This window comes from Jaculus jaculus, chromosome 17 (assembly GCF_020740685.1).
Source record: "Jaculus jaculus isolate mJacJac1 chromosome 17, mJacJac1.mat.Y.cur, whole genome shotgun sequence".
Lineage (NCBI taxonomy): Eukaryota > Metazoa > Chordata > Mammalia > Rodentia > Dipodidae > Jaculus > Jaculus jaculus.
In genome coordinates this window covers 34,559,022-34,571,334 of record NC_059118.1, presented here as the reverse complement: position 1 = coordinate 34,571,334, position 12,313 = coordinate 34,559,022, and the positions used below count along the sequence as shown (strand labels likewise).

At 50.2% G+C, this 12,313-nt stretch overlaps 1 protein-coding gene across 1 annotated transcript; it reads right to left on the bottom strand.

Moving 5' to 3' along the window:
• Nucleotides 1–7,550: 7,550 nt before the first annotated feature.
• On the bottom strand, nucleotides 7,551–9,719 carry Chst2 (carbohydrate sulfotransferase 2). Its single transcript, XM_004663626.3, has one exon. It carries the CDS (start codon nucleotides 9,717–9,719, stop codon nucleotides 8,124–8,126), a length of 1,596 nt encoding a protein of 531 aa, XP_004663683.2. The 3' UTR covers nucleotides 7,551–8,123.
• Between the last annotated feature and the right edge of the window lie 2,594 nt (nucleotides 9,720–12,313).

Sequence of the window (12,313 nt, the reverse complement as noted above, 5' to 3'; positions counted from 1 at the left end):
ACCCTAAGGGCAACTCCAACTCTGGGTTCCAGATTCCAATGAATTTAGCTACCAGCTCTTAGTTTCTCACCTCCGGTGACAACATACGGAAACAGTTACTGGGGCTTTCAGCACCAGCCAATGCTACATTGTTGTTAATGGGACCAAGGTCGCCCTGCTGAACAGCTCCAGCTCTAGGTGTCCTGGCCATTCTTTCCTCTTCCAGGAGCTCCAGCATCCTGTCCTGATTTTCCTATTACCCTTTTTTCTTCCACCCAACAAATTTCTCCATTCTGAGGTTCTATATAGAGCTATCCATTCCAAAATTTCCCATTGTGCTTTCTACACAAGGTTATTCAAAGAGGAATTTTGACCCACATTTAAGGTAGCGATTTCTGTGTTCCTGTTGCATATAATGCACCTCTAAAGGTGCTAGCGTCTAGTCCCTGAAGAAAGCAAGATGCCACAAGCGCTCCGGGTGCATCTCGCAGAAGACATTTGGCTAGGACAAAAAAAGTTTTCTATTTTATTACTAACCCTTAAATAGAAACACTGTGACCCCCGATGCCTTAAGCAAAAAGAGTTTGCCCCTCACCAGTGACCTTGGGAAAATAACCCATCTGAACTTGTCTTCCCTTCTGTAAAAGAGAAACCTTCATGGTACCCGTCCTATAGAAGCAGCAGATGGAGTCCTTACAGACTGACTGGCACACCATCATTCTTGCTATTTAGAACATCTAAAAGCAAAACGGGTACAGTGACAGAACATTACAGAGACCACTACACAGAAACTTAAAAATCATGGAAGGATACTAGTCTTGCCAGCAAGTGGGGCTTGTTAAATAACAGGGCTTAGCCAGGCGTGGTGGCGCACACCTTTAATTCCAGCACTCGGGAGGCTGAGGTAGGAGGATCACCATGAGCTCAAAACCAAGACTACATAGTGAATTCCAGGTCAGCCTGGGCTAGAGTGAGACCCTACTTCAAAAAAATAAATATAGGGCTGGAGAGATGGCTTAGCGGTTAAGCGCTTGCCTGTGAAGCCTAAGGACCCCGGTTCAAGGCTCGACTCCCCAGGGCCCATGTTAGCCAGATGCACAAGGGGGCGCATGTGTCTGGAGCTCATTTGCAGTGGCTTGAGGCCCTGGCGCGCCCATCCTCTCTTTCTCTGTCATCTGCCTCTTTCTCTGTCTGTCACTCTCAAATAAATAAATAAGTAATTTAAAAAAAAAACAAATATAAAAGTAAAAAACAAAAAAAAATTTAAATAACAGGGCTAAAACTACAGGTGTAGATGGCATTATCTCAGAAAGAAGATGTGTTTTCACTTCTATTTTTCTTTTCTAAAAACTAATAATGAAGCACCATCCTCCATGTAAGTGTGGAACACCAATATGAGAACATGAAATATTTAAATTCCTCCCAGGAGCTAGTTCAATCCTAGAGAGACTGAGAATTTGCCAGAATAACTAGGACATCTGAAAATGGAAATGTAATATTTAGACCTCAACATTGTTCCTTGAAAATTTTCCAGTCCCTGCAATGCTTAAAAGATTCATACTGACTGTGACCTCTACATGGCAAAAACAAATACACAGCCTCAGCCAGTGGTATATTTTCCTATTCAAACCTTAAAAACTGTATAATTTTGATTGACTACAATTCACTTCCTACCTTTCTCTTGGGGATTCCAATTGTTTATTTCTGTTGAGACTTAATTTGGAAAGGCTGCTCTGAGCTCTTCCCCAGGCATTCCTTGAAATTCCTTTTCATCTATATTAGTTTGTCTTTTTCTTCAGTTTCTCTCTGCCACACAGATGAAGGCCTGGACATGGTAGCATATAGCTATTCTAAGTCTAAAACCTATTTAATAGAGTATCTGTCCCCAGTCCCTTCTGATCTGGCTTCTGGGGCCACATCTTTTACTCAGAGCTCTCTTTGGAAAGACCTATATACATGGCACTGCTTTGGCACTAAGGAGTCATAGACGTACACAAGTGAGACCCAGTCCCTTCCCTCCTGATGGATCCAGCCTCGGAGAAGAAAACAGGCTTATCAGCAGCTAGCTCCAGCCCGCTCTGACACATGCTAGCAGATATACACACAAGACAGCAAGAAAAATAGGGAACACAAAGATCTGTCTGATCTTGGAGCTAGGATGATACATAAAACTTTCAAAAAATCCAAGACCTTCAATAATAAATGGGAAGTCACAAAATAAAGAAGAAACGGGTTGGGTATAGTAATGCACACTTGTAATCCCAACACTCAAGAAGCTGAGGCAGGAGTACAGTAACTTCCAGCTCAGCCTGGGCTATATAGCTGAGACCCTGTCTACAGAACAAGTGGAAGAGGGAGAAGGAGAAGGAGTCAGGGAGAGGACTGGAGGCTAGGGAACTGATCCCCAGGAGAAAATATAACAAACCTATAGTAGAAACAATATTAGCCAACTATACTGAACACAATAAAGAAGTAAGTAGTTGGGTTGTATATCTCACAGTCTTACTCCTTGAGCACATAGTGGACTTGCCCCTTACTTTTCCATGTCTGGACTCTGTGTTCCTTTCTAAGCAACTAGAAGCAGGTTCCCACAGATGTGCCAGAAAGAAGGGATGTCATTAGCAGAACTTTCTGCCATTTACAAGTTGAAGGACAAGGAAGCCACATTTCTCACCCTCATGTACCACATTCAAGCTGCTCCTGTTAAAGAGAATACAGGGACAGCATATGCCCGGTCACTCCCCAAATGGACTATGGTGAGCGATCTCATGATGGGAGAGCATCTTCAATCACGTGCTGCTGTATCTGGAATGCCCTCGGCTCTTTAGAATTGCGCAGCCAGGGGTACTAGCACTATAGTCACACACAACACCTCATACTTCTGCATGAGGTTTCCTTTTGTGTCAGCATTTCACCTCTCCTTCAGCTAGACATTTCATTCTCTCAACTGGGAACAGGATCTTTAGAGGCATCCAACCTGTGTAACTGCACAAGGCCACATGCTTAGAAAACCTCCACACTTGGGTCAATTCCTTGCAGTCAGCATGTTGAAAGGCTGGCTATATTTTTTTTAAACAAGGGGAATTTCATTTTCATTTTTCACTGAGCCCTAATGCAGCTCGTTCTGTCCAGAAAACTAATTACTTGAATGTGAGATTCTGTCAAGCTCTGTCTATGCACCGGCATGGGAGCCGCTACAAAATGGTTCTGTACATAACTTGTGTTACACTGATTATTTTCACCATCATTCACTTGGCAGGGTGACTATCACAAGCCTGAAAGTTCAAGCAGCCTCAAAATACTTTTGGCATTTCATCACAGGTAACCGATTTGATCACAAGTTAAGCCTTGACCATGCTTTATCATCCTGTTACCATTTGTACAGGTACATCAAGTCTAAACACCACCACCCTGCACACTGGCTCAGAAATTTCTCATGCCATAAACTTAATGTGCTGTGCAGAGTTTAACATTTTATTTAGCATAATTTGATTAGAGATATGCAGAATTGTAATATAAGTTAAGGCTTATCATTTCAGGTATTAAACACTCATACCAAACCCTATCACTGGGCAAGTCCATGTCTCATACTTGAACTGTGAAATAGCAACCAAATGTCCAGACAGAAGGGAAATTATTTTCTTAACTGTGACAGATTTAAAAAGGTTCTCCTCAACGTAGTTGACAGAGGAGGATTGTAAACTATACATTTACCTCAGGATAGCACATCACGCCTCAAGCTCGTTCTTTAGCTGCAATTGTCATTTTCTGCCTATCCACGTTGGATCTTGACTTAACACTGCCACAGGTTATGATGTAATAATTGGCCACTCACTCTGCAGAGACATGAGATCAAAAGTGGACTCATCACACACATACTGTAAGCTGGTTATTAAAACATTCCCTGGAGAACTAAGTGTAGATTAGTAGGTAGAGTCCAGAGTTTGATCCTTCACATCATGTACACTGAGGTGGGGGGGAGCATCTTCCTATAATCCCAGCACTCCACAGAAGTATCAGAAACTCAAGGTCATCCTCAACTACATTGCAAGTTTAGTGAGTCTAAAGTACATAAGACCCTGTCTCACAAAACATATATATATATATATGAAAATGTCCATGGTAGAGTGCTTGCCTAGATCCTAGGTTCCATACTCAGCACCACAGAGAAAGGAAGGGAATCTCTTATGAAGACCCTTTCAAGACAATGCCAGGACTCAATGTGGTGTGTGCATGTGTGTAGGGAAGAAAGTTGGTGAAGGATGGCAAAGAGACAGCTCGCCCTTGTTTCCTGTGACTGCAGATGAAGCGTTCCTTCTTGTTTTCCTCTTGAGCTTCCTGAAATCATGTTTAGAGACTGGGTTTCAAATATAATCTTTATTTAATTGCTCAGTTCTGAGGTTATATTAATTTATTAGCCTCACCCAAATTCACATTAGTTTCAAACCTAGAGTATAACCTGGTCCCAACTATATGGTCTGAAAAAAAAAAAAAAATCCTGGACCAAGCCGGCAGCAGCTGCCCCGGGCATGCATGGGAGTGGCAGCAGTTGTCTGGGTACCCACAGAGCAGACTTCCTGGCAGCAGCCATGGCTCTGCACTGGGAGAGTCCACACTGCAGTCCTGCGGCATTTACAGCACTCAGAACAGTAAGCCCTGTGTGGCTTCTGAAAAATGACCAACTTCCCAGCCTGCCCCTAGGCACTTGGGCAGAATCAAATCTGCAGGTACATGCTGGTCCCTGCCCATCTATTGTTCCTGCAATTAGAAAAACAAATACTAAAAGTTTAATTCCTATCTTGACATTTTTATCTCTCCACATTCATATATTCTGTTGCTTTTTTTCCCAATTTCTCAGTGGGAACTAACAGTTTGTACATAGTTGCCTTGGAAATCCTGTAAAAAGTGCTGCTGTTCAGACCCTGCACCTGCACAGAGCCTGTGGACCACTTCCTTCCCCAACCTGCTCGAATAGCCTAACACTTTCTCCTAACAGGTAACACATTTTTCTACTCTAATTTCCAAATTTGATAGTTACACATTTCATTCACTTATTTTATAAATATTCATCAAGCACTCACTCTGTGGGACACATTGAAGGACATAGATTTGCTCCTGTCCCTGCCTGGAAGGTTCCCAGGGGTCAGTGTGAATGCAGCCTTTGAATGTCTCTGGGCCTCCTGAAACTCAAGCTCTCAGCCTGTGCCTCTATCTTGTTCCAAACTCATATTTGTTGACTAAATGTGCTGCCTGGACTTTGTTTTCTAAGTAGGGCTTTCTAATTAACAAATAACTTCTGAAATCAAAGGGATAAGCCAGGCATGCTCCCAGTTGAGCAGAACTTACAAATAAAATCTCTCCAATAGATAAGATGCTCTGAGGAATATTTTTCCTTCCGCTGATGGACATCTTGCCAAGTTGGGAAACCTAAAAGACTTGCTCTTATACACACTGCCTTAGAAATGGTCACAGGCTCTGGTGCAATTTGTCGCGGCTCAGGTCTGTTTGCACCAAGGGCTGACAGAGGCTCCTTAGCGCCAAAAATGCCTCTCCCCTTCTCAAGCCTGTAGAAGCTGAATGTCACTGATATGACTGTCTCGGCCTTTAGTGCGAGCCGCACTCTTCTCGCTTTCCTAGAGTGCAGTTAGGTACAAATCTCCAGGAGCAACAATTCACCTTTTCAAATTGCAGAGCCCAGGAGTGGCAGAGTGGAGAGAATACAGCTGCTGCAAAACAAGGGAATTACAGGCAGAGCCCTGTGCAAACAGAGAATGGGAGAGAGCCATTGGTGTTAGCTTAAATTTCTTCTGAGCAGAACCCATGAATGCGCTTCAGGCTATAAGGCTCTGGGTAGCATTTAATGTTTTTAAACACAAGATCCAAAAACAGAGTCACTCTACTTTAGGGTAATCCAAATCCTTGAAAATACTGGAGAAGAATTAATTCAACTGCTGAAATCTCTTGCTCAGGAATTAAAAATGAATTTCACTGTGGTTGATAAGAGCTGATGCTAATGCCACATAAGATTTGTTTTTAAATGGCTATTTTATTCAGAGTGGTTGCTTTTTAATGATACGATCTTAATTTCCATCTAAACCTTTTCTCATTATAGTCATCCAGCATTAATATTTATTTTGTTCATTTGATTTTACAGTATTCTTAAATGAAAGCTCTTACAAATATTCCACTGCTACTGCTGATAACTCAGATGAGACCAAGATACCATGGGAAGCACACGGGGTGTGATAGCTGCCATTAGCTCAGTAAACACAGTACTAGACATTGTTTTCATAAATTAAGAGATCAGCACTCTAAAGCATGGTATAAAAGTCCAACGAGTAGTTCACCTTTTTGTCAGCCTGGGTGCTTGGTGTTCTTACCGGCGTGCTGAGATTTCACACTGGAATCATTACACTGAAGAACCACCTTGTTGTGTTCCAGTACACATTTCCCACGTGTTCATCATCTTTCCCTAAAATCAAATCCCCAGCATTTAGCCTACATGTGTTGGCTTTCAGAAATCTCATCATAAATTATAGTAAAATAAAGCTCTGAGGAGATTGAGCTTGTACCATATTTAATATAACATACAACTATACTGTCTCTTTCTCCTATTTAGGCTTCATAACGCCTTAACACTATACAGACTATTTCAGTGAAATAAGGGTTCAGTACACAGCAATATCATAACCACTGCACAAAAATTCAATGGTTTTCTCCTTGTAATATACCAAATTTCAAAATCCTACACACTAATCCATTTTTATTTCCTCTTAGACATAACTCATTTTCATGTCTAAAAAAGAAGCTCTGGGTTAAGGCATTCCACTGCTTGCAGCATGTTATTTTCTTTGCAAATTTGCTTTCAGGATATGATAAGTGTAATAAAGCAGTATACACCCCAGGCAGCGCTAATCAACAATGACAACATCCTGTTGTCTTTTACACACATTTGGATGGGAAGGGAGAAGGGAGAGGGAAAGCCTGTAAGTGACCTTCTGGTTCTCAGATAAAAATCTCAGCTTCTATAAGCCCTCCCTGCAAGCCGGAGGCAGAACGCCCTCCAGACACTTGTATCACTGCTGAACAGAAAAGTTGCCACCATCACCAACAGCATCGTTCACTGGGTTTTTGGAGTCATTCTCATTATCAGAACTGCTTTTAAATTACATACTTTATAAAAATGCTTTTTCTGAGCCAATCTCAGGACAAAAACATTGACCTCTGCTTCAAGGTCCCGTCTCAACTCAATACTGTACTAATCAAAACCAAATGCCTTCAAGTCCTCAAGGGCGTGCTTCTTCCCGGCTGTACTCTGAGCTGAGCAGAATGGTGTGCACTTTTCCTTCCTCTGCCCTGCTTGGTTCTGCCTGTGGCATGTGAAATTGGGTCCATTCCTGGGCACCTGGCAGGCTGTGACTTCCGTGTGAGAACACTGCCTCCCAGGCCCCTACAGTGCAAGAAGCTTCTCCCAGCTCAGCTGGAAGAGTGGGAACAGGAGAGAAACAGAACCCACCCAAAGCTACAAAGCAAGTGCAATGAAGGTAAATCCAAAGTAATAGAGGCAAGTATAAAAAAGAATATTATTTATTATCCTGTTTATTAATACTCAACATGTAACTTTGCTGTTCACACGAAAGTCTACCTTTGAAGAGCTCCTCCTTGGTTGACCAGCCCAGCGGGGCTTTCTGCTCCTGGACCACGTCCCCTCTCTCCACCCTCCCCTCCCCACATCCAGATTACTCTTACACGTTCACAGATACCACGAAAATTTTGTAAACAAGATTTGGGTCACTGGAACTTGATTTCATCAACATTCCACTGCAGTATGGAAGGCGGGGGGGGGGGGGGAAGAAATGAGAGAGAAAAGGGAAGGGAGAAGAGGCAGGGGACAGGATGGGAAGGGCAACTGGTCAGAACTTTCAAGTCTTGCCTTTTCTGAGGTGTGAGTGTGCATGTGTGTTGTGGCTGTTCCTTGAAATTCACTGACTCAAACATTGACAGCAAGTGCCTTGTGGCTATTTATATTATATATCTATAATAGAATATGTGGGTTTCCTCAGCTTCGGTCTGGGCTATGTTTGTTTAAACACAACACAATCCTCTCTGTCTCTGAAGAGTGTCAGATCTCCTGGGAACTCTTCTCAGAGCCGGGGCTTCCGAAGTAGGGTCTTGCTGAGGTCTTTAACCTCCTCGGGGCTGTTGACTCTTTCATACCCCAGCACTGCCATTGGCTGGTAGCAAAACTCCTCCACCTGTTTGATCTGCTGGAAGGTGAGCGCCGTCCGCCAGGCGTTGGCAGCCTGAGTTGCATTGCGTGCAGACACCACAAAAGGCTTGGAGGAGGAGCCGGAGCCACTGGTCATGTTCAGAGCAAACTGCTCCATTTCAGGGCTCACTGTCAGCCCCACAAAGTCGTACACTCTCCGTAGTGTCTTGACGGGATCTCCCACCAGGTCCTCGTACCGCACCACCAGGTAGTGGCCCTGCAGCCAGTCAGGAGGCTGCAGCGCTGTCTGCAGCGTTTTGGCCATGCTGTTGCAGATGACCTCCATGGCGCCGAGAGCGTGGTAGTCTGCCGGGCCGCCCATGCCCTCCTTCTTGGCGCCCAGCTTGTGGCCAGCCGCTTCCAGGAAGGGCATGCGGTGGGCTCGCGGGTCCCGACTTCGCACCACCTGGAGGCTCTCACGGATGAGGCCGTGGCGCGAGCGGATGCGCGAGCTGGCGACTGCGCGGGGATCACGCACCAGGTGGATGACCTTGAGGTCCAAGGCCGGATCGCGAAGCAAAGGCGCCAAAACCGCCACGTCGAAGACACGCACGCCCTTGATGACCAGCGTGCGGTACTTGCGGCACTCCTCCTCGAAGCGTGCCAGGCGCTGGGGCGGGCACTTCTTGCACACGCGGTCGTCCACCAGCCCCACGACCTCCTTGCGGTAGGCGGGGCAGAGCGGGGACGAGCACACCACCTTGTTGGTGGCGGCGCCGAAGATGCCCAGCGTGGTGAGGTTGCGCCCCCCACTGCCCGCGGGGCTGTACAGCTGGAAAACCGAGAGGTCGCAGCGGTAGAGAGCGCTCAGCATGTCCCGCGCCGCCCCCTGCAGAGACACGGCGTCCCCGGGGTAGAGTTTCTGCCACACGTGCCACACCGGCTCGTAGAGGAAGAACACCTCGGGGTTCTGGTTGAACAGCTCGCCGAAGAAGGACGAGCCCGAGCGCCACGTGGTGAACACGTACACCAGCTGCCGCTTGTCCCCGGCGCCGCGGGTGCCGCGAGTACCGTTGCTGGAAGGGGCCGCGGCCCCCGCGCTCCCAGCGGCGCCGGCCGCAGCTGCGCCCACGCCCGCGGCGGGAGGCCGGTACGGGGTGCGGGGATCCAGGCGCGTGTGCGAGCGGGGCGGCGCGGCGGGAGGCTGCCCCGGGCGCCCCCAGCCTCCCCCGGCCGCCCCCGCCGCGGCCCCCAGCGGCCCGTCGGGGTTGCACTGCTGCAGCGGCTCCTTGTGCCACTTGTAGTCCAGGAGGTTGAGCATGGTGAGCACCAGCAGCAGCGCGTAGCCCGCGCACAGCACCAGCGCCTTCCTGCGGAACACCTTCATTCCGAGCGGGGACGCGGGCCAGCGGCGTCCGGGGCGCCGGGGCCACGGCGGGAGCAGAGCGCGCGGCGCGGCGGCGGCGGGCGAGGCCGGGAGCAGCCGAGGAAGCGCGCCCGGGGGCAGAGCTCGCGGAGAACTGCGGCTCATCACAGGCACAGCCGCGGCCGGCGACGCGGCGGAGGCGGCCCTGCAGCCCGAGCAGGGGACGCGGAGGGCCGGCTGCGGGCGCCGGGACTGGGGCCGCGGATCCGAGGAGGGCGCGGCGGCAGCGGCGGCTGGTCCCCGGCGCCCAGAGCTGGCTCTCCCATGGCAGCGGGTCGGAGAAGGACCTGCGAGGGGAAGGAGAGTGAGTGGGTGAGCCCTGGTCTCCCGCCCCGCTGCCTCCTCCGCCTAGGTAACGCCCACCGTCAGGTCTGCGGGTCCCCCACTCACCTGGAGCGGCAGGCGCGCCCCAGCGCGTCCCCGGATCCCCGACCAGCTGACTGTCCGGCTACCACTTCTCCCCAGTTCTCTTCAGCTGGAGGCTCCCGCGCCTTCGAGGGGGTCGCGGGACTCCGCAGCCCTATCCCTGGGCAGAGTTTCCCTGCAGCGGGCGCCCCGCAGCTTGGGAAGGGAAACTTTCACCGGGCCCAGAGCCTTGCTCGGCACTCCACCGAGCCCCGTGCGTCCCGGCTCCAGCGACGTCTCCCCGCGTCTCTTGGGACTGCAGCGTCCCTCCAGGCTCCTGGGAGCGCAGCGGGCTAGAGGCGACGGCAGGAGGTGGCTTACTCGGGTCCCAGCTCCTAGCCAAGCAGCTCTCCATCGCTTGCCCTCGGCCTTCGCGCAGCGAACCTTCCTGCTTCTCTGGCGGCAGCGGATGGGGCGCAGCACGGCCCCGCGGCGGCGGCGGCGGCGGTTTCCATCACCCAGAGGATGCCCGCGCGGCTGTGCGGGCAAGCCCGACACTCCGCAGCCTCGGGCTGGCCCGGAAGGACCCTGGACGCGCAACTCCAGGCAAAGAAGCCCGGGTCCGCAGCCCTCCCCACCCAACCCGCCCCCGGCCCCGGCCCAAAGACGTACCGAGGCAGAGCAAGCCACCGCCGCCGCCGCGCGAAAGCGGCGCCCCAGAGGATGCTGCTACCCGACTCCCCCTACGCCGAGCGCCTGCAACGCGCCCGGGCCGGCCTCTGCGCGGCTCCTGCCTGCCCGCTCCGGGTTGGTGCGCGCCGCCGTCTGTCGCCCGAGCTCCTCCCCTTCGCCGCGCAGCCCTCCTCCTCCTCTCCTCCTCCCCCGCCGTCGCCGCTGCCTGTCCCACGCCCTCCCTCCTCGCAGCTCGGGCTCCCGCCACCCTCCGGCGGCCGGGGATGCGACCCGGTTTACGGCGATGCTGCTCGGGCCGCAGTCTTCGGGTCACGGGACGTGGCTCTCCGTGCGCCGAGAACCGGGCGCGGACGCGCGATTCGCAGCGCTCTGGCGCCCCGCGCTGCAGGGGACTTTCGTGTAAGTGGCTGCCGGGCTCTGACCCACGTTTTGTTCTCGAAAAGAGTTGGTGATAAAGTTTGGGCAGAAATCGCCCACCCCCAGGGGTCTTCATGGGCGTCCTCGCGCGTGGCCGGAGATGCCCAGCGCAGGGAGGACCCGGAGTGCGGCTCTCAGACTTCCACCGCCCTGCTCGCCTGCCCAGCTGGTCTGCGGTTTCTCCTCCGGAGGAAGTAATAAATCTTTCTGCCCCCGGGTCAGAGAAGACGCTTCAGTTTTCCCGGAGGGTGACCCGGCGGGCCCCTGCTCCGCGCGCGCGTGAGACTGTCCCAGCAGATGCCGGGTGGTGCAGCCTCGGAGACTGACGTCCTCGGCTGGGGTCGGGGGGGGGGGGGGCTGCTAGGGAAGAAAGGGGGAATGCTTTGTTCTAATTTACAGGTCAACACTCTCCCCTTTAGAGATGAGATCAAAGGACTTGGCCCCAGAGAAAAGAAAGTTGTTGGAAGTTGAGACTTTTTTTAGTTTTATTTGACTTGATTTACGTGCTTTAAAAAAAAAAAAAGCTAATGAGGCAGCTATTATGGTATAAGCGAGCGACGAAAGACTAACCCTAACCCTCACCATCTGTAAAATGGGGACAAACAACAGCGCTGGGAGATGGCAGGGCGACTGGACGTTAGGGGGCGCGCTGGAAAACCCGAGTCGCAGTTCGGGCCTGGAAGAGCTTCAGAAAGGCGGGGCTCTGAGCTCAGCGCTGCCGGTGACTCCTGGCCCTTTGGAGTTATGTTTGACAAAGATAGCGGCAAAATTATCTCTGCAGCCAGAGGACCCTCTAAAGTTAAACGTTGCCATTCGTCAGATTCTTCGGGAAGTCTTACAGAATCTTCTGGTTACAAGAACTCCTGGAAAATAACTTAATTCTCTTTCCCTGGGGTTTGAATAAGCTTTTTATGGGGTTCAGAGTTTTGTTTTGTTTTTCTTTTTTAAGCCTAAAATAACTTGACTTAGTCCCATTTTCCAGAGAAATCCATCATGTCACAAGTAGAGGCCAGCCGAAGTTATCCCCTGTGATTGGGATAAACTATAAGGATGCTGCGTTTCTAGGACAGATTTTAGGCAAATTGGGGCGGGCAGGTAAGTAGAGTTCAGATTTTATTTGTAGCTTTCTCTGGTAGCAAGTAGAGAGGCTTTACTTGAGTTTGCCTGGGCAGCTTGAAGTTTTAAGTCCCTGTCTTCAGACGAAATTTGGCATTCCTTTTGTGGGCCTCCCTCCCTTCCATTAC

Coding starts and splice junctions, on each gene's coding strand:
- Chst2 (XM_004663626.3), bottom strand. CDS start 9,719: ATGAGCCGCAGTTCTCCGCGAGCTCTGCCCCCGGGCGCGCTTCCTCGG.